At 37.7% G+C, this 22,404-nt stretch overlaps 1 protein-coding gene across 1 annotated transcript in view; it reads right to left on the reverse strand.

Moving 5' to 3' along the window:
- Positions 1 to 16,438: 16,438 nt before the first annotated feature.
- LOC126263654 (unconventional myosin-Ie-like) overlaps positions 16,439 to 22,404 on the reverse strand; it is a 390,931-nt gene continuing 384,965 nt past the window's right edge. Inside the window, exon 24 of the mRNA XM_049960758.1 lies at positions 16,439 to 19,998. Coding sequence (XP_049816715.1) covers positions 19,922 to 19,998 — 77 coding nt within the window. The 3' untranslated portion in view covers positions 16,439 to 19,921. The remainder of the gene's footprint in view (positions 19,999 to 22,404) is intronic.

Genomic DNA, 22,404 nt, shown 5'->3' on the forward strand with positions numbered 1-22,404 from the left:
TCAGTGTATAAAATTATGGGTCACTTGGATTGAACTGTGTTGCGATTAGCAGGTACTGTGAAATGCTATTGTCATCAAAGTAAGCCTATTGTTAGACATAGTGGATCTCATTTGGGATTGAGTTAACTGCAAAATTGTGCTAAGGGCAAACTGTGATTTTTTCTGTGGAAATGTGAACTGTGGTTTTGGTGCCACAGTAGATCAATTAACTTCACCACTGAACTGCAATTGTATTATATTGTATTGTATTGTAGGGGCCTATCTTAAAGTGTGCACTAGTAATTCTTTTCATATCTGGTAAACTGGTCATCAACCCAAAAAAGTCTGCTAAAGGTGAATAAAAGTGTTAATCAGTGAAACTAAAATTGATGAGTTGTGTGCATTATCAAGTGGAAACCTTCTGATAGCCACAAAGGTTTTTGCAGCTTCATTACAGCTATGGACTTAAGATCGCTACCGAGAAGTCTACGAGACAAGCAGTACCAGGTTAGTTCCAATAGAGGTAGTGGAATGATTAGTGGTGCAGGAAGATATTGCATGGGGAATCTGTTTGTGGACTGGGTTTGTAGAGTAGTGCCTGTCTGTGAAGCCCTTTGTGAGACTTTCAGCATACTGGGCATGGGAATTCTCAACACTGCAGACATGCCGCACATGTGTAGCCAGGCTGTATGGAAGCGACTTTTTGGTGTGCAATGAATGACAACTGTCAGAATCCCGATACTGTTGGTGGTTAGTTGGTTTAAAATGGACTTGAGGTGTGGATGGAACCATCAGAGAAGTGAAGGTCAGTATCTAGGAATGTGGCACATTTGTTTTCATCAAGTCCATTTAAAGTCTTTCATTGCTTATTCTTCTGTTGCTCATATAAGAATGATTGTTGAGGAGGACTAGGTGATGCAGATAGAAAGAAGGTGTTGAGTTTGTGGAGGAATGAGGAAGGGTATCTTGGTCCTGAGTCCAGACCATGAACATATCATGAATGAACCTGAACCAGATAAGAGTTAGGGGGTTTTGGGAGGCTACCAAGGTTTCATCTAGATGGCCCATAAGCAGGCTGGCTCAATATGGTGAGATGTAGATGCCCCCAGCTATGTTGCGGATTTGTTTATATACCTTCCCCTCACAGGAGAAGTAGTTGTATGTGAGTATACAGTTAGTAAGGTACATGAGGCAGTGGGTTTTGCATCAAAAGTAAGGGACATGGAGAAGGATGGTGCAACCAAGTCAGAGGTAAGTAATTCCTGGAAGATGTCCAGGGGTTGGTTAGGTGGGATGGGGCGGGGGAGGGGGGTGGAGGTTGCAGGGAGGATCATTATTAGATGGTGATATGAATTGCGAGAGGTAAAGTTCAATGCAAAGATTAGGTTGCCATTGATTGGAAGGATTGGTAACAAAGAAATGTTTCCAAGGCCTTTGAATAGGGCTGAGATTTCTGTAGAGTTGAAGTTTTTGGTGGAAAGATTAATAACACTGCTTTGGCTTTGTTTGGGTTCTTGAATTAATGGAGCAGTGTGATGGAGTTTTAGACGATGTGGCAAACTGAAAATCTCAGCAAGGAAAGGTCTGGTTGCTTTAAGGAGTTGACAACAGTGTTTACTTTGGGTAGCTGCTCTACACTGGGAGTGTGATGCCAGCAGGTTTGATCATTTATGGTGGTGGTGTCCGGAGTGCTCTTCCAAGTGTCACATAGCAGTGACTTCACCTAGATCCCTACTCGTTATGGTTCATATCACCTCCCTATATACCAACATCCTTCATGCACATGGCCTTGCCACTATCAAACACTATCTCTTCCAAAGTTCTTCTGACTCCAAACCCACTACCTCATACCTGGTATATCTTACCAACTATATCCTCACAAGTAACTTCTGCACTGAGGGGAGTATATACACAAAGCCACAACACAGCCATAGGCATCCTAAGCCAACCTGTTTATGGGCCATCTAGATGAAATCTCCCTTGTCTACTGAAACCCTATACCCCCTGTCTTGTTCAGGTTCAATGACAACATCTTCACGATCTAGATCCAGGGCCAAGACACCCTCTCCTCATTTCTCGAAAAACTCAACACCTTCTCTCCTATCTTTTTCACCCCATCCTTCTCAACCCAACATGACATTTTTCTGGACAATATCTCCATCTCTCTGATGGCTCCATCCACACCTCTCTCCATATTAAACTCACAAACCATGAATGATACCTGCATTTGGGCAGCTGTCACCACTTGCACATATAAAAATTGCTTTCATACAGCTTGCACACGTGTGAATGGCATGACTGTTGTGACAAGAATTCCTTTGTTGAGTATGCTAAGGTCTCACAAAGGCCTTCACAGGCAGGCAGTAGCCCTCCCCCCCCCCCCAAAACCTAGTATGCAAACACATTTACATGCAACATCCTCATACTCTTCTAATCCTCCCACAACTCCCAAGAATCAGCTGTGAGGAGCGCCCTTGTAGTGCAGCAAATCACTTTGGTGTGATGTGTTGAATAAGCATTTTACAAATTGACAAATGATAATGTTACCACTATTTTAAGTTTATTTTTGTATTGAATTAGTATAGACTACTGTTCGAAAGTATAGTTTATTTGTGTGCATGAATTATGAAATGGATGGATACAACATATCTACAAACCAGGATGACGATAAATGTTGTACAATGTTTGCAGTACATGCTGGTATTCTGAGTCATTGGGTTGTGCATTAAAGATATGGTGCATGCCATGGAGGAAGAGTGGCCATGACAATGCCTATGATGTCATGGGGACAAGATTGTTACATACTTCCTCAACTGGAAAAAAAAGCACTTGTTTTTAAATGTAGTCGTATGAGTAGGAATAAAATGACAATGTGTTGATTAATGTTAACATTAATCATGTATACATATCCTGATCTATGGAACATGTAACTAATTAAATATTAAATAAGAAAGACCATTTTTGGACCTAGTAATTATCAACATGATTGTGATGTTCCAAATAAGGACAAAACCTTGTAATGCACGGACACTGTAAACAAGAGTGCAATGTACAATATACTGTGTATGAGATGAATTATATTTATTTGGAGAATTGAGTCTTGGATCTGTATTCTTAACTTCCAGCATTAATTGCACACACTGAGAAATGAAGTTCAATCACAAGATATTGGCGAGTGTGCAGAAACAATAAGGTGAGCAATCCCAATCAGACGTCACTTTGTCACCCAGCAGAACAAGAATGTGGCAACTGATGACAATGACCCAGAACAAATACATCTGGGAATAAATAAAATTGATAAGGAACAAGAGTAGTAACCAGAAATTTGATACTTTGAAGAGAATTAATGATTCTTGAATATGAAGATTTCCTGAAGCTGGTACCTGTTGTCCGTAGCAACAAATGTCAACAGCCATAATTACGTTGCAGTACAAAATCAATTTATAGCACTGCAAATTAAGAATTTTGAGGTGGTTTATGTAGTAGCTGAACAATTATTAAATCCTTTGAGCACAATTATGAAGGAGAAAAAAAATAACTTTCCATGAACAGGAAGATTTTTGACAATTACGGAGAGCTTCAATTGTATTAAACTCTCAATGAGTCTACAACAGTCACCGCAGTTCGCAGGTGCAGTTTGTCAACCTGCAGTGGTGGCAAAGCCTATGTCACACTCACTTGTGTGACGCAGCATTATCTACACACTTGTCCAGCTTCTTGTCAACATCTGGTCACTGCGAGATTCTGTTGAGCTGTATAAAATCTAAGATGGTAAGTGTCCAAAAGTTTTTTTGGTGCTGGTGTTTGTGTTGTGGCATAAGGCGCAAGCGATTTTGCAACCAAGGGTTTTTGCGTATACTACAGCAGCATGTTACAGTATTAAGCTGAGTTTAATTAAAGAAATGTTATTATAAATGTTGAGTGCCCATGATGATGAGAAGAATGAATGCATATGTGTCAGCTTGGTTCAGAACATTTAGTGTGAAACTGAGAAATAACATAAAATAGTTAACTGGCAGTATAGAGAAGACTAAATCAGAATTAAAAAATGAGATATAAACAGCATTAATTAGTATCACAACTGCAGATGACACTTTCCATGTTAACAGAGAGGGACTGTAATTGCTTTAGTCAATCACAAACTGCATGAAAAGATTGAATCATCTCTAAATACACCTCATTTGATAAAGAAACAGAACAGAGAATGAATCACAGAAAATTGGGGTGAATTAACTAAGACTAAGGGGAAATTAAATAAAAGAAAGTTTAATAGAAATAAGTGAACCATCACCCGAGCTGATAGAGGAGATGTATTAGGAAATGGTACTAGACCATCCAAACAATTTCCAAAATTTAAGCCAGGTGGGAAGGTTCACCTCATGTATTTTTAAGATTATTACTAAATCTTAAACCCAAGCGATGTGATGATGCAAAGAAGATTGATTTTGCATTAATTTATTTATAGAGTGACATGGTGGAGTTGGGAAATGCTCATGCCGAAGAAATTACATCTTGAATCAATTTTCAGGAAAAGTTTCAAAACAAGTACTGGTCTCCTAATACTCAAGAAAAATTGACGCTTGAGTATCTTGACACACTGCATTGTAAAAATAGTTGGGAAGCATGCTTAAGAGAAATTTATGTTCCCGATCCTGGAGGAGGGTAGAGGCATCCTAGAGCATTACTAATGCAATATCTCTCCCATAATCTTATCTGAGTTTGCTAATCCGTTCCATATGCTGATTTAATGATGACATATTAAAGAGACAAATGCCTGAGTACTGTTTCCTAATCTTCAGGTTTGGAAAGACAGATAACTGACTATAGAATGCTCAACAACAAATGTTTGTCAATTGTTAAAATATGTAACTTCTCTGGTTCAGGTGGCAGTTTTATGACTGTGGAAAATGTCTGCTGAGTAAACTGGCCTCATAATAAGAAAGGTTCTGTTCTCTGTAACAACTATACAAGACAATATCCAAAGAAGCCCTGTAAGTTTTCCAGAATTTCATATACTGTTCCTAAAAAGTAGTGTTAATTCAGTTTACTAAAAGTTTGCCTTGCCAGAGGTGTAGCACACACACACAGTGGTTTCCAAAAATGTTATGAGCATGGCTGGAAAAGCTTGAGTTCTGGAAGAAATATATTTTATTAAATGAAATACAGACAATTAGACAAAATGGCTAGTGGACTTAGATCCTGTAAACAAGATCCTGTAAACTGTAAAACAGTTTAATGATCTGGATTGGTAAAAAATATTTGTTATCTGGGGTCCCATACCCATAGTAAAAAATGATTACCTGGTAGAAATTATACGAAACTTGATCAAAGTAAAGTTGAAGCAAATAAATGCCTATGATGTGGGGCATTCCACATGTAACAGACATGAATAAATATGTTTCTTACAAAGCGAGATGCAATTACAACTGTGATTGTATATAAAATAGACACAATATATTGATACTTGTAGCTGAGAGGGGTAAAACTAGTTTTGAACTTCAAATCTTTTTTTTTTTTTTTTTGCATTTTATATAGTGAAGTAAGTGTTGCACAAGCATTTTCCAAACCAACAAAAGACAGTCGCCACTATAAAAAATTATTTTCATAATGAATTAATGTAGCGTTCTGTCTGGATGTATGTTTCACTTTTGTACTTGTATTATGAAATGGGTGGATGCAGCATACCTGCAAACTGGAATGACAATACACAGCATACTGCATTTGTGTTACCTGCAAATAGGGCACTTTAGTCCACGTTGTCAGGTCCAGCCTTGGAGATATGATGCAAACTGTGGAGAAGGAGTGGCTGTGACAATGCCTAGGATGTCATGGGTACAAGAGAAAACTTGTTATACATTTACTCAATTGGAATCTGTTAAATAAGATGGAACATTTTAGGACTTAGTCCTTATTAATGTAACTATGATGTTCTGAATAAGGAAGAAACCTTGTAATACATGGTCATTGTTAACAAGAGTACAATATACATTGTTTACAAGAAGGATTGTATTTATTTCAAGAATTGGATGTTGGATTTGCACTCTCTAACTTCCAGCAGTAACTGCAACACTTCGAGATATGAAGTTCAGTCAGAAGATATTGATGAGTGTGCACAAATAATAAGGTGAGCAAGATTGAATAATAGAATTCTACGAGTGTAACCAGATTAGTCTTTACTTCATGACCCACCATAACAGTAAAGAACCAGTGGAACATTGCACCTTATATCACCCTGAACTGGATCAACTGAACCATACCCTACACCAGGACTCTGATTGTCTATCATCATGCTAAGAAATAATGGACATCTGACTCAAGATCCTCCCTACTCCCCTTAGAGTGGTATTCTGTCACCCATTCATCCTACACAACATCCTGGTCCATCCTTATGCCCCTCCCACTCCCAACCCCTTGCCACAACAGTCACATCCCAGTCGAAGATGAAGTTGCAAGACTGCCCAATTCATCCACCCAGCATATACTACTCCAGTCCCACTCAGGCTTAGCCCATTATAGCAGACGCAGGTCCTCTTGTGAAAGCAGCCACATCATATACCAGCTGTCCTGTAAGGACTGCACAGTATTTTATGTGGGCATGACTAATGGTCAAGCACAATTTTTGCAAGTTTACTTTATGAGAGATGTTGAGATGGAGAATGATAGGCAGTGTCAAATTATTCAGAGTGCTGAACATGCGACTTTGCTGAAAATACAAAAAGTTCTGCACAATCACAACGTGTTGCACAAGTTTAAAACAGTGATTGAGAGCACATTCGACAAGAGCTGCTGGGTGGTGATACACACAGATCATGTGCCAAGTGGGCAGCACGTGCGCCACTACAATGCGCCGGATGCATCTAAGGTCGCAGGCTTCAACCCACCACCCGAAGGGACCTCATCCTGCACAAGCATGATGACTTTCTTGCCAAGATTGCGGACATGCACCACATCTACAGTGCTCTACAGTATCTACAAAACTCAAAGAATGGCCTCTGCATTAGACTTTCTGTCACGTTATGAGGACGAAGGAGAACCATTGTTAAACAGAATTGTGACCGGTGACGAAACCTGGATTAAGTACGTGAACCCTGAGACAAAAGAACAATCAAAGATGTGGGCACATTCAAATTCGCCTACCAAACCAAGAAAAGCCTCGCAAGATTTTTCTGCCAGAAAACTGATGGCAATGGTGTTTTGGGATGCCAAAGGGGTGTTGTTGGTTGAATTCATGGAACGTGGTACGACCATTAATCAAGACGTGTACTGTGAAACAATAAAAAAGTTACGACGGGCTATACAGAACAAACGCCGTGGTATGCTGACTTCCGGTATCGTTTTTTTGCACGATAACGCCCGTCCTCACTCTGCTCACAGAACAACGGCCCTTCTTGAGTCCTTCAAGTGGGACGTTATCAACCATCCACCTTACAGCCCAGACCTGGCGCCAAGTGATTATCACCTCTTCATGCATTTGAAGAAATGGCTCAGGTCACAGCGGTTTGATGACGGCGAAGAGCTCAAAGATGCGGTCACAGGCTGGCTCCAGGCACAAGCGGGTGATTTTTATGCAGAAGGAATTTCAAAGCTTGTGAAGAGATACGATAAGTGCCTCAATCGCTATGGAGACTATGTAGAAAAATAGTGCAAAGATGTAGTTGTAAGATGTATATATTAAAATATTTTTATTTAACTTGGTGTATTTTTTTTAAATCAACCGGAGGTTACTTTCTGAACGGCCCTCGTAGTACTATATTCTCTGTAAAGGAGAGCTTCCACTTCTAAGTTGGACAGGTTTTATTTTTAAAAATCATTTTTTTAACTTTCAAGGGTAATGTGTGTCTTCATTGAAGTTGTTTCTTACTAATTTCTTTTTTACAATGTTTATTTCTATTGTCTTTGTTGCAGTTATTTCTTATCACTTTCTTTGTTGCAGTTATTTGTTACTTGCATTGTTGCAGATATTTCTTACACTTCGTTGTAGTTTCTTTGTCGTGGCTGTTCATTGCAGGTTTCTGTACTGTAGTTGATCAGTGCTAATTTGTTTACTGAAGAGGCTTCTAAGAAATCTGAGACCATCCAGTGAGTTCAGTGTTTTCGTGAGGAATTTGCCAGTTGACACAGTTGCTGTGTGTTTTGTGAAAAGGATTGTTTGAAACGTCTTCTGAATGGGGTCACAGGAGAGTGAAGTGTGCTGACTACTTGCATATCCATAAAAAGAGTGATATATAAGACAAAAAAACCAGACATTGTTCAGGTTGGGAATAAGTGTTCTCATTTGAAGACTCTGTTTCAAAGTGAAGATGTTTCCAGTGATAACTTTTTGTGTTCTAAATGTTTTGACGGAATAGCAACAATGATAGTATCTGAACAAGCTGAAGCCTCCCATGGTGCTGATGATGCAGATTTTGCATCAATAGAGGAAGAATTAAATACCCTGAATCAGTCAACTACAGAGGTAGCCATTAGTCCTGTTAAGAAACCATGGTCAGTGATGTCGTGTCAGAAAGCGCAGAGAAATTACTAAAGCTATGGATGAATATACTACAGCAAAACTGACCACACTCTTCAAAGTAGAAATTCCATCTTCAGAAGAAAATGAACCAAAGCACTCTTGCACCTCTTGCCAGGAATTTTTCACAAATATCAATTCAGATGTTGAATATTGTGCATCCTACAGAGGAAAGGTGCAAGTTTTAATTATTATTCCAGATACATTTTCAAAGAAAACAATTTTGAACCACATTCCATCAGTATCAAAGTACATGGTAGACAAATCAAGACATGTGATGTCTGTAAAAGGAGTCTTTGAAAGACCAGATCCCTATTATGGTCATCCTGTAGAAGCACCTACTGCAGTCATTTTATCTGGAAGATAAATGAGACTGTTCTTGCCAGAGTGTCAACAAAAAAGACACTATAACTGTAACAGCTGAAGGTCAAAAAGTTGTGAAAGTGAAAATGTACATGACTCGCAGTATCAAAGAAACTTTTGCAATTTATAAGAGCAACTAGACAACTTCACATATTGGAAGATCAAAATTTTATGCACTATGAACTAAGTGGGTAGTTAGTTCGACACCCGCCTAGAGATGACTGTTTTTGTGTGGTAACTTTTTTAGAACTTACTGGAGCACGTGACATATGACACCTTGGTAGGGCGAGTGAAGTCATTAGTAGCCTGTGACATAAAGCGAGAGACTTGTTTGTTTCAAGAATGTGGTGACTGCCCTGGAAAGGGAGGACTGTCTTTACAGACACTTGGCCTGGAAGGCATAGCAGATAACTCTGCAGAAATTACACATGCGACATAGGAGGAAAATAAACTAATTAAAAAAACTGTTGCCTTTGACAGTTTCATTGATGAACTTGGTAAATGGTCAGTGAAGGCAGTAAAACACCAGCATCTGAAGATATTGTAACAACACATTGCAAAAGAAAAAGGGTGTGTACAGTCTGAAGAACTATGTTTAGTGCTTCACTGTAATTTTGCTAAGAATTGGTCTGTAACTCTCCCACAATAAGTATAAGGATATCATTGGAGTAATTACCAGGGTTCAATTTTTACAGGAGTGACATATTTTCAAAACAAGACCACAAGTGTTGCAGTTGTAAGTGATGACACAGGACATGACTCAGCACATGCTTTGCTAATCGAAGAATTCAGTGAGCAGAAAAAAGACGAATGATCGAAAAAACTATTCCTGTGAACCAGCTGCTGGATATAGATTTCGAGCTGAAGGACGGCAACAACGGCATCAGTGCTCACTCCTTGTTCACAATGTTTTGAAGATTGTAAGTGCTCCAGTTCTTATTGGTTCAACAGGAAGATCAAAGCAAGCTTCTGAAGCAGTGGAACAAATTTTTAGTTCATTGACAGGCTAATTTCAGTACAAAACAGAGTGCACAGAAGTTGTAGAAGTTGAAACCTTTAAGTCTTTGGACCTTTCACATACATTTTTTTATGAGCCTGTTATGTGATAATGTGGTAATAAAACAGGTTTTATGTATGGCAAAAAATTCAATTGTTTATAAAACCTGTTCAACATAAAAGTGGAAGCTCTCCTTTTCAGCTAATTCAGAACTACATGGTACTAATCAACAGAAAAAAATAAAAATTTTATGGATTGGCATTTTTTAAAAAAAAAATTTTTCCCATACATTATAAAAAATTTCAGAATGCTGTACTAAAAGAGCTTTGACAGATAAATCCAAATGGAGGATTTCTTCGTAATCATAAAGCAATTATGTTTCAAATTAAAAAAAAAACCAACAACATATCTAGAACTGTTCTAGAGATACAGCATTTTAAAATTTTTTCCAACATTTGCATCTTCCAAATGGTATGCGCAGTATTATCTTTGGAGAGCTGTATCTCGGAGCAGAAATCTTTTTGGAGAAAACAAAAAAATTCGTGTTCCTTACTTAGTCCTTCATTTTAACATTTGCTAACTTCAATAACATTCAAGACTATGAAGGTAAGATTTTTTCCTAGTCTGTCTGAACTGATATGGACTATGCCAGGTGCAGAGCGCCCGAGGATGGGGGATGTATTGACATAGTTAAAGTGAGAAGTACTGCATAAGATGTAGAGGACAGCAGCTGGGTGGTTCTGCACTCACCACTCCTTTCCAAAATTTTCAATGCTCACATTAATGTGGAGGTTTGTTATAACTCAGTTCAGGCAACTAAATACATCTGCAAGTACATAAACAAAGGCAGTGACTTGGCAATATTTATTGTGCAACAGCAAGGCTATACTAATATTGACCTAAGAGGTGAAATGCAGTTGATTAGAACTGGTTGACAAGTGAGCAGCAGAGATGCTAGGGTGCTCAAGTTCCACGAAACTGAGCCCCAGGTATTACTAGAGCAAAGGCACATTTCTAATAAAATTTTGAGATGTCATATAATCAAGACAATTATGATCTTCCCAATCCAGATATCATTGCAAACTGTAATGAAATTATTTACTCCCTTTCCTGGCACATTTTGTAACTCACAACTTGCTCACAAAAAAATATTTTTCCTTAAGTAAACAAGTGAGTGTGAGCAAGATGTATTCTCCCAGCTTCTCCCATCATCTCAATATTTGGTGCTCCCCCTCCCCAATGTCACGGGTCTGCTGGGTCAGAGGTGGCTCACACTTCAATAGCTACAAGAGGTAACTTTTGTGATGGTGCATCCATGTGGATAATGAGTTTCAGCATTTACGTCTCTTTATAAATAACTGTTTAACTGCAACACTGTGAGGCAAAGCTAGTAAATAAATAAGCATCACACATGTTGTGGCATTTTTCACACGTCTCAGTGCTTATGATCGCATATCTCTTGAATTTTGTGCCTGACAATGATATATTTGAGTAGACTCGTTCAGCATCATATGTGGCTACTGTCTGCAAAATATTTTGCAAATAGAGTTCTAATCCATTCATCATAAGAATAATCCTGATGCAAACAAACACAAACACGACGATTGGTGACAAGCTGTAGCACACTTACACTGGTGTTGTTACGCTCTTGGAAGTAGGTCCTACTTATGTATTAGATATCTTATTACTAAGTTAAATTTAATGAAACTTTGAGATATTCAAATGTATTAACAGCAATCAACATTTTTCTTAATCACGCTTTAGCTACGTAGTTTTTATTTCAAAAATCGTGTACAGTCACAGCCTCTGCAGCATTGTGCTCTGACTGTCGCGCAGTTAATGCACAGTATGAGAATGGCTGAGGCTGCTTTCTGTTCCATAGTGAAACATACACCTGTAACATGATTAAAAAGTACCGAGACATAGGCTGTTCTTACGATTTTCATAAATTTACGGAGATAATCGATTTTGAAGATTTCCCAGTGTTGTACAATATAACGCAGTTGATATAGAAATGTATGTTAAACACGTAGCGCAGTCAGTAGGGTAATGGTATGTGAACAAAATACGGTTATTCGTGTGTTGGATCAAATCTTCTGAGTATTTCTTCCCCCCCCTCGACAATTTGAAATACCTACATCTCATATTTATAATACTCATCATTTTTTATGAACAATGCACTACTTCTTATTTCTAATTGTATATTAGACGTGAAATTCCTGTTTCCATTTTAAATACAAATTCTTAATTATTGATGTTTTATGAAAGTCTGTTCATAAAAGTGGTTTAAATTAAGAAAAGACAACAATTTAATTTTTAAGGCAAAAATAAAAAACCAAATCCTCTTTGTTTGGACTATGTCCATTGTTTTATACCACAGAGGTAGATAAGTATCGTAGAAACATGAAAAACAATCATTTTCACAGCATCGAGAACATCATACAAATGCTGCATTTTTACATTAGCTACTGTATCATTACAATATGAACCCAATAGAACTGATCTGGAGCCAAGCTGTGGGATTTGGCTCGAGAAGTAACAAGACTGTTAAGCTGCCATACTTGCTGGAACTAACGCACACAGCTTTTTCACACGTCGCTGCCAAACACTGGCGGGATATAGAACGGCTTGTCATAAAAGAAGAAGAGAAAATGCTGTGCCTGGCTGGCTTCGTGGATTCTGTTGCTGATAGGCTCATTATCAATGTTTCAGGTGACACTTCCAGAACTGAAGTGTATTTCTCGGATTCAGATAAGGAAGAAACTAAGAGATTACCAGACGACTGACTGATACAGTGAAATCCTTCAATACTCTCTTACACTACGCACAGCTTATGCAGAAAAATTACCCTCTGGTTAAGTCAGGAATTTTCATCACTCTTGTTTTTAATTACAATAGTACATTAGCTAAAAACGATAACATGTTGCAGTTGTTTTGTCTAGTTGTCTAAGGAGCAAATTGTGGGAGATATGCAATGTATTATTTTATTCTGCTTAAAAATTAAATGACATTTGAAGCTGTATTACTCCTCCGCTTGTCTCTTTTTACATGTGTACTGCAGCTGGCCATGTCACTGCAGGCTAGCTGTACCAGCTGACCAGCCAGTGCTGTCCAAGTTAAATGCGCCGGTAAAGCTGTTGTCCCGTATTATCGCTAAGTCGATGTGCATGCAATGCACAGCACAAAACAACCTTATTATCATACTTGACAGTACTCGAGACAGCTGGGCTGCAGTCCCACGTGAAACAGAAATCCAATGAGGTTCCAGCAAATGCGGAAGAATACAAATTACAATGTTTACATCAGGTTTATTCTTATGATGAACAGATTATAGTAGCAAAGAAGTAATACATTTAAACATCATGCACAATGCAGCAGTTTTTTAGGTATCTTAGTGTTTATGATGATATATCTCCTAAATTATGACATGTAAGTGATCCTTACCCCTACAGCGGTTGCTGCCAGACCATAACGCCATCCACTCAAGGGATGTGAAAACACGTATGAACGAGGAGCTGTTGATGTCACAATATGGAATTCCATGTTCCACTACAATGTGGAGCATCACATAAAGACTCTCGTGTCAGATTTTTGCCACATGGAGAGGAACGTGGCCAGTCAGATGTGACATTGTTTTACGTTACAAGCAAAACATACGAGCTGCCATATTGTTTTGTGTTAAAACACTGTACTTGGTGGATTTTCCTTTTAATGGAGTAAGTGTTATGAATGTAAGCTGATTCAAAGCATCAGCAAATTGAGGATTCTAGAAAACACGTCATTTAACTATTCGTAGGTGAAGGCTTCCTGTAGCTGATGTTTTCAGTGTTACGACTTATGCGCTACAAAAGTATACCGTTTCAATGCTACAGCACAATGCTGATCTATCAAAAGCACTTCTTTTGATACAATTTACTTATTAAATATTGAATAATGACATATGTAAGCACAGTCTTTAGATTGTGTATATCATTTAAGAAGGCCCAGTTACTATGTAGAATCTGTAATGCAGCCGATAGCGTGGTGAGTTCTGAGCTGTGAAGAGAAAAGTAGCAGGTTTGTGACCACCATTTTCTATTTCTTCACCTTTTGCTATATAAAAAATTCTGGGTCTTTCTTATTTATTTAATAGATGCACTATCTCAAAAGTTGATGTTATTTATTATAAATAATGTATTTGCTGCAATGGCCAACAACTGGAATGTTTCCCCAGTGGCCGGAAATCTTAATGTGACTACCGGTCTACATTGAAAATTAAACACAAGTTACACACTGGAAGTTTTTTCTATTATGAAACTTCCTGTAAAATACATACACAAAAAAAAAGTTTTGCATTGCCCCAATTCCCAGAAGTCCTGAAGATAGCTGTTGACTGTGGATATTTTACCACAGAGACAGTCCCTTTGACTGTTCAGAGATGTAACGAAACCCGCCCAAAGATGTAAACAACCATGCATGAGCAGCATCTACTAGATGGAGCGGTCTGACAGCCAATCAGTTCCAGTCATTCCACCACGAAGGAGGTACACAGCTCGTGTTGTCTGTAGTTCAGCCATACCTAGACGGTCAATACCGCGGTTCGATCATGTCCGCATTGTTACTTTGTGCCAGGAAGTGCTCTGAACAAGGCAAGTGTACAGGCGTTTCCGAGTGAACCAAAATGATGATGTTCTGACATGGAGGAGATACAGAAGAGACAAGAACTGTCGATGACATGCCTCGCTCAGGCCGTCCAAACGCTACTACTGCATTGGATGACCGCTACTTATGGATTATGGCTCAGAAAAACCCTGACAGCAACGCCACCATGTTGAATAATGCTTTTCGTGCAGCCACAGGATGTCGTGTTATGACTCAAACTGTGCGCAATAGGCTGCACGATACACAACTTCCGTCCCGACGTCCACAGCGAGGCCCATCTTTGCAACCATGACACCATGTAGTGCGGTACAGATGGGACCAACAACATGCCGAATGGACTGCTCAGGATTGGCATGATGTGCTCTTCACCGATGAGTGTCACATATGCCTTCAACCAGACAACCGGCAGAGACGTGTTTGGAGACAATCCGGTCAGGCTGAACGCCTTAGACACACTGTCCAGCGAGTGCAGCTAGGTGGAGGTTCCCTGATGTTTTGGAGATGGCATTATGCGGAGCCGACGTACGCCACTGGTGGTCATGGAAGGTGCTGTAACCGTTGTACGATACGTGAATGCCGTCCTCCGTCTGATAGTGCAACCATATCGGCAGCATATTGGCAAGGCATTTGTCTTCATGGATGACAATTCGCACCCCCATTGTGAACATCTTGTGAATGACTTCCTTCAGGGAAACGACATCACTCGACTAGAGTGGCCATCATGTTCTCCAGGCATGAAGTCTATCGAACGTGCCTGGGATAGAGTGAAAAGGGCTAGTTATGGATGACATGACCCACCAACCAATCTGAGGGATCTACACTGAATCACTGTTGAGGAGTGGGACAATCTGGGCCAACAGTGGCTCAATGAACTTGTGGATAGTATGCCACGATGAATACAGGCATGCATCAATGCAAGAGGACGTGCTACTGGATATTAGAGGTACCGGTGTGTACAGCAACCTGGAACACCACCTCTGAAGGTCTCGCTATATGGTGGTACAACATGCAATGTGTGGTTTTCACGAGCAATAAAAAGGGCGAAAATGATGTTTATGTTGATCTCTATTCCAATTTTCTGTACAGGTTCCGGAACTCTCGGAACTGAGGTGATGCAAAACTTTTTCTGATGCCTGTATATATACCTGTCTCTGGGTTTCTGGACTGGCTCATTTTTGTATCCTGCCAGTAAATATCTTTTACAAATATCGTGAGCAGCTTCAAAAAAGATTTCCTCATTTATTTGAAGAATGAAATTATGAAACAAATCTCGATTTTGAAATCTATGGGATGAAGTACATTATTTCAGAGTGTTGGTAGTTAATGCAACATCGACAAAATGAATATTATGCATCTGCAAATTAGGCATTATACCTTGACTACATTTAATTTAAAATTTAAAGTACAATGAAAATTCAATTGAGTTAATGAATAGCTTCTACTCATGTGTGTCTCAGATTATTATACAACATTATGTAGGTTTCCTCTACCAGCAGTTTCTTTCCACACCAATGATGGGTCCAAAATCTTCTTCGTGATTTCCTCTGCTCTTCTTGACAATCTCTAACAGAGTTAACACAGCTGTTTTGTGCCAATAAAGCCATTGGGCACTGGAGAGCACTGAGAGTGCAAAGCACACTAACCAGCTCATCCTGTGTACTGATGGCACAGTCTGTTGTGAGGTTGGATTTCCTATCCACATCCATGTCAACTTTAGCTGCCTCATACCATGTGAGGATGGCTTAAGGGGTATTTGTACCAAGTTTGGTTGAAATTCATACACTGCACACGCATGGCACACTTAATGAACTGGTTAATGTGCTTTGCCATCTTCACTTGCCATTCTTGGCTTTATTGGGCTCTCAAAAAACACACACACACACACACACACACACACACACACAATCATAATATCCATTTTTATAATATGTACGAATTATATTACACAATTTTAAAATTTCTTTCTTATTATTTATTGTATATTTCTTCATTTTTACAAATTAGTTGTTTATGTTATAGAAAATTGTTTTAACTGCACATTTTTTTTCATTAATGGTAACACAACATCCAATCTTGGCACAACAAAACTCTTCAACTTCAAAAGTGACAGCTGCAGTACTGTGTGATAACTTGCTCTAACCTACTCAACAACAATTATGAAATAAAAGTGAGTTATTACATGGAAAATAAGCACAACAATACATTACACATTATGGGTCTGTAATAAACATTTTATTTCATTCATATAAACCTACTCTTAAATATACTGTTCTCGTGAGCAAATCTGGCAGGGTACACAGGCGGACAGTATATTTACTACGTAAAACAAGCTAATTGTCATATGAATTTCCAAAACTTCACACAACTGATTGTCTTAAAGGCACAGTGTTTATCCTGAATTTTATTTTATTTTTACTATAAATGAACTCATTGTGGCATGTAATCCTAATTCTGACAAAAACATAAAATGTGTTATATATTAAACTTTATTCCACATATTTTTCAAGTATCACATTATATTCAAATATATTTCAAATAACTGTAAAATCTAGCATGATGAAATACGAAAGTTTAACTTAAAGCTGTGACATTAATGTTACAAAATATGCCACATGAATGACTCAAAAATCAACTAGAAACAAAGAGAGAAATACATGGGCTTCTGCTACTAAAACATGAGCAACTGATTTGTTTACAAACAGACAGAGAACTATGAATATTCGTCTGTACTGTAAAATTTCTTGGAATTAACACAAGGCTACTTTCTAATATAAGAATTACAGCTAAAAAAAGACAGACGGCACTTCAACATAGAACCAATAAAGACATTGGCACATAGCAAAGATTTGTGAGACACAGGAACTTTCATTAAATTGTTTTTAAAAAGAGAGTAAGAACACTCTGAGATCAGCAGAGCACAAATATTTACAAACGGTTTATCAAAAAGAAGTGTGGTACGCTTCTGCTCCCTAGTAACAGAAATTAAAATAAAGAAGCTTGCCATAGGCAGGACTACAATGAATCAGACATAAACGAAAGACCAAATTGGTCCAAAATTTAAAACGAAAGACCAAATAGGTCCAAAATTAAGAGAGAGAACAAGAAGTTACTAAACAACAGAAGACGAGGAAAAGGAACTATGGTGATACAGGACAATATCTCAAATTGGGATACTAACTAAATTTTCCCTTTATCTCGCACAGGTGCGGAGTGCAAACATTTCTATGCAATTAGTCCATTATCATTATAATGAAAATGATTATCTGTCTTGCCCCTCTCCCCCTTTCAATCTCTCTTTCTCACACACACATTTAATTTCTGTCTGCACTGATGAATGATACCCCAGTACCTTGCATTACTGATAACATTAAGACAAATGTAAATACAAGTAAATGAACTGTAAATGTAACACATATAAAAGTAGCCAGGTTATATACAAAACTAGGATGGAAATTTCACAAACAGTACCAGAGTAACACATACAGGTAATACTTTGGAGACACACATAAAGCACTTACGAAATAATTTAATAAATAATCAATATGGCAATAATGTCTTTTCTCAGCACATTCAATATAAACACAGTTTTGTGGAACAGACAAAACTACTAATAAAAAAAAAATAAGAATGAAGTCACAATAAAAGCACAACTATGTTTCTGGTGACATACTGTAAAAATAAAAAATAAGTTAAGTTCAGACGTACAAAAATTATACAAAAATTCATGACCTTATTGTTTAAACATTCCATCTGAAAATAAGGAGTGTAAAATTCCTAGCATTTGGATAGGAAAACAGATACCTTGAAGATAAAATACCATAGTTTTGTTAAGTAAATACCAATTTCAGAGAGGAGAGAAACTGGAAATTTTTCATCAGTCATTTTTCAGTAACAAATTCCATACCCAAAAAGGTAAAGTATAAACTCCCCCACCTCATCTCTCTCTCTCTCTCTCTCTCTCTCTCTCTCTCTCTCTCTCTCACACACACACACACACACACACACACACACACACTTTTTCTGATTATTTTAGCCTACATCTTTTTGCTACAAATCCTTTCACATAATAGGTAACAGCTTTATACAAAAATCTAACAATAATTGTATACAAACATCTCACTTTCTTTTTGGTACTTGTTGAAGCTCTTGCATATGTTGCTGTGACAGCTTCTTTGATGAATACAATGAAACATTGTATACAACATGTAAAAAACAATATAATCACAAATTCTACTAACTCTGAAAATATGGACAACATTAATATGTTCTACAAGTACTTCCTTTGTACTCAATGCATGTGAATAACCACACTGTGTATAAAATGGAACCTACCATCTTTAGCAATATGTTAAAGACATAATTATTTGCAGTTTAAAATATAATTTTTAAAACACTTATACTGTATCACATTATCAACATAACTACAAGGAAAACAGCCACAATTTATCACTTTCTGATTTCAGCTAAGACGTAGCTGAAAGAAAGAACAACATATGTGTATAAAATATATTTTCCACACCCTTCAAACTTGAGCATTAGGCATGTGCATGAATGCTGCTTCTTATGAATGGCATTTGGCAGAACAGGCAAATGCAGAGAAGGAATGTTCATGTATACTCCTTTAAAAAAAGGGGGGCAAGGGGGAGGCAGAGAGAGGGGGAGGAGGAGTAGGAGGAAGGAAGATCATCACAGTCTCTAATCACAACCTGTTGTTACCAAATAAGTGTGATGTAACACACTAAGCCATATTCAATCTGTGTTACACAATTGAATATGTTTTACTAAATAAACTGTGCATAATGCTTAGATTTCACAAGATCCAAAATGATTGCTGCAGTCAGATAAACTTATTTGTTGAGCCACAGGAAACACTTCCAGTGGGTGTAAAGAGATGAAATTACCAAAAGTTGTAATGATGAGCTATAATCAGAATCACACTTTTTTATATCTTTTTATGAACAGCTTCTGATAATCAGAAAATGTTCTCATTTTTGTAAACATTCATCATCACAGAAAAAATTTTGCTATTTTCCAATGTTAGAAACATTAGATTGGAATATTACTATCCATTTTCACTGGAATTCTTAACTAGAATACTGAATAAATCTTACATAAAATGGCAGTGATTGATAATGTTCCTGTAGACAGTAAACACAATTGCCTGTTCGCCTGCTGGAAACAACTCCCGTTGGGACAAACATACTGAATAAAATTTTAATACTATTTAGCTACTGTGAAGAGTCCCACATTCAAAAATCATTCACATGCCTAATACATCATCACAATAAATGTCAGTTACTTTGCATATCAATAAGGTAATGACTTTCACACAATCACAACAGTGCATAAAGCGAATATTTTTCCAAGCAGCAGGGAAAATTGTTACTTCAGTATTCAGCTTGCATGTGTTAATACTAACAAACAGTCAAACATCACATTTTTTCAACATAATTAGCAGGGAACAGTCCTTGGAGTTCACCTAGCCGCCCCAGCCACCAACCTCCATCAACTGAAAATTCAAACAATTCTTCAGTTTCAACATTTTGTTGACAGAGAACCAGCAACTTTATTAAATTCCTTACAGCATTTATTAACGATTCTGTCAAGAACTGTAGTATTGATGTTAGGTGACTAATTTTGAACCTCACACCTTCATTTTTAAGCCTGACCTACTGAGGCTGCGCCGACTGTGCCTGTTCTTATTAATAAACATCAAAGTGGCAACATGTACTTTATAAATGTTTGTAGAATGAATGCCACAATCCACACATGCCTCTTAACAAGTCAAAAGTTTGGATTTTGTCTTGGTAAGAGATATGCGTGGGTTGTAGCATTCATTCTGCAAACATTTGTATGAAGTACGTGTTGCCACTTTGGTGTTTATTATTAAGAACAAGCACAGTCAGTGCAGCCTCAATAGGCCAGGCTTGAAAATACATCTGTAAGGTTTGAAACTATTCACTTAATATAAATAATGCAACTGTAGACAGAATCACTAATAAACACTTTAAGGAATTCAAGAAATGTTGTCAGCCATTTCATTATCTGAATAAACTCATGCTTAAGGAATAGCAGAGACCACTTCAACTAGAGTAGAGCAAGGTGTTAGATTCATGTATGGATAGATTTTGCTTTATTTTACAAACTACACTCCAGTTAGGCTTGGAAATGAGACCAGAACAAAATAAACACATGATATAAACAAATGCACATTATTAAATTTCCAACTTACTGAACATAACATATAAACAACAGTCATCATTTAACTTACATTTCACAACTAATAATGATCCAAGTACACTTTAATTTGATCTTATAATTCTCAATGCATGATTTTAGTATTTGGATGGAAATGTGAGGAATTATGCTGTATTATTATTGAAGTCTACTTTTAAGTTCTGATTAGAGCTGGTCAACTACAGTAAATGAAGCTCATCATGCCACACTAGCCTATTCACTTCTGCATAACTACTGCAACCTACACTCACTTAAACTGTATTACAGAGGTCACGCTTTAGCCTCCTGTACAGATTCTCCCCCTCCCCTCCATCCACCCACACACAAATGCAGACACATGCACACAAGACCAGATGACTATTCCTTGTGGCCTCAGAATATCTCCGTATCAACCACTCCCCTCTTTCAGTAAAGTCAAGTGATAACACAGTTTTCTCTTTAATTCAATTCAATTTCTCTTCATTAGTTATCCAATCTACCTGTATAATCTCCAGTATTCTCCTCTAGTACTACATTTAAAAAGCATCATATTCTGCTCTTGTCTACGCAGTTTATTATCCACGTTTTGCTTGCTTATTAGAAAAGTCATCCTAATACTTGAATTTGTATTCAAACAAACTCTTGCTACTGCTACTTTGCATCTTCTATCTTCTCTTGATTGGCCATCACAAGTCATTTTTCTGCCCAAATAGTAAACCTCATCTATTACTTATAGTGTCTTATTTCCTAATCTAATCTCCCCCCACCCCCAGCATCACCTGATTTAATTCATCTACATTTCATTTCTCATCATTTTAATTTTGTTGACACTTATGTTACACTTTTTATCATGATACTACCCATTCCATTTTAAGTGATTTTCTGTTTCCTACCATCTCTGACTGAACTAAAACGTCATCGGCACATCTTGAAGTTCTTATCACTTGTATCTGAAATTCAATTTATTTTCCAATTCTCCTTTATTTTCCTTTACAGCTTGTTCTGTGTACAGATTGTACAATGTGGAGAACATGACACAACTCTGCCTTGCTCTCTTCTGAATAATTGCCCCAATTTGATGTTCTTTGCTTCTTAGAGTTTCAGTTTGTTTTATTTCCAGCTTGTATATAACCTTTCACTCCCTGTATTTTATCCCTGCTACCTTCAGAATTTCACAGTGTATTCCACACCATATTCTCAAAAGCTTTCTCTAAATCTACAAATGTAGGGTTGCTTGCTTCTGTCCATATTCTGTGGTAGCTCACACTGCCTTACATGTTCCTATGAAACCTGAACTAATCTTCCTAGTGGTCAGGTTCTACCAGTCTCCTGAAATTTTTATCTTAGATGTGGAAAAGGGCAAAGCCATGGTTGTGTGGGACACAAAGGAGTACATTCAAAAGATGTAGAGTTAGCTATCTGATTCAGCGTATCGCAGGCTCAATGCTGACTCAACAAACAGGGTTGAGAAAGAGATTACCAACCTCTTGCAGACTAACAAGAATCTTACCTCTTAATGTATTGCTCCCCTTCGATTATACGGACTTCTGAAGATCATAAGCAGATAACAACAAAAATTCTCATTACTTTCTGATTACATCTCGTAAGTACCCAGTATTTCTAGTCAAAGGCATCCCAGTCTGACAGCACCAACTACGAAGGGAGGTCTATGCTGTGCAATGGGGCAGCATGCTTCTGC

This window comes from Schistocerca nitens, chromosome 6, assembly GCF_023898315.1.
Source record: "Schistocerca nitens isolate TAMUIC-IGC-003100 chromosome 6, iqSchNite1.1, whole genome shotgun sequence".
Lineage (NCBI taxonomy): Eukaryota > Metazoa > Arthropoda > Insecta > Orthoptera > Acrididae > Schistocerca > Schistocerca nitens.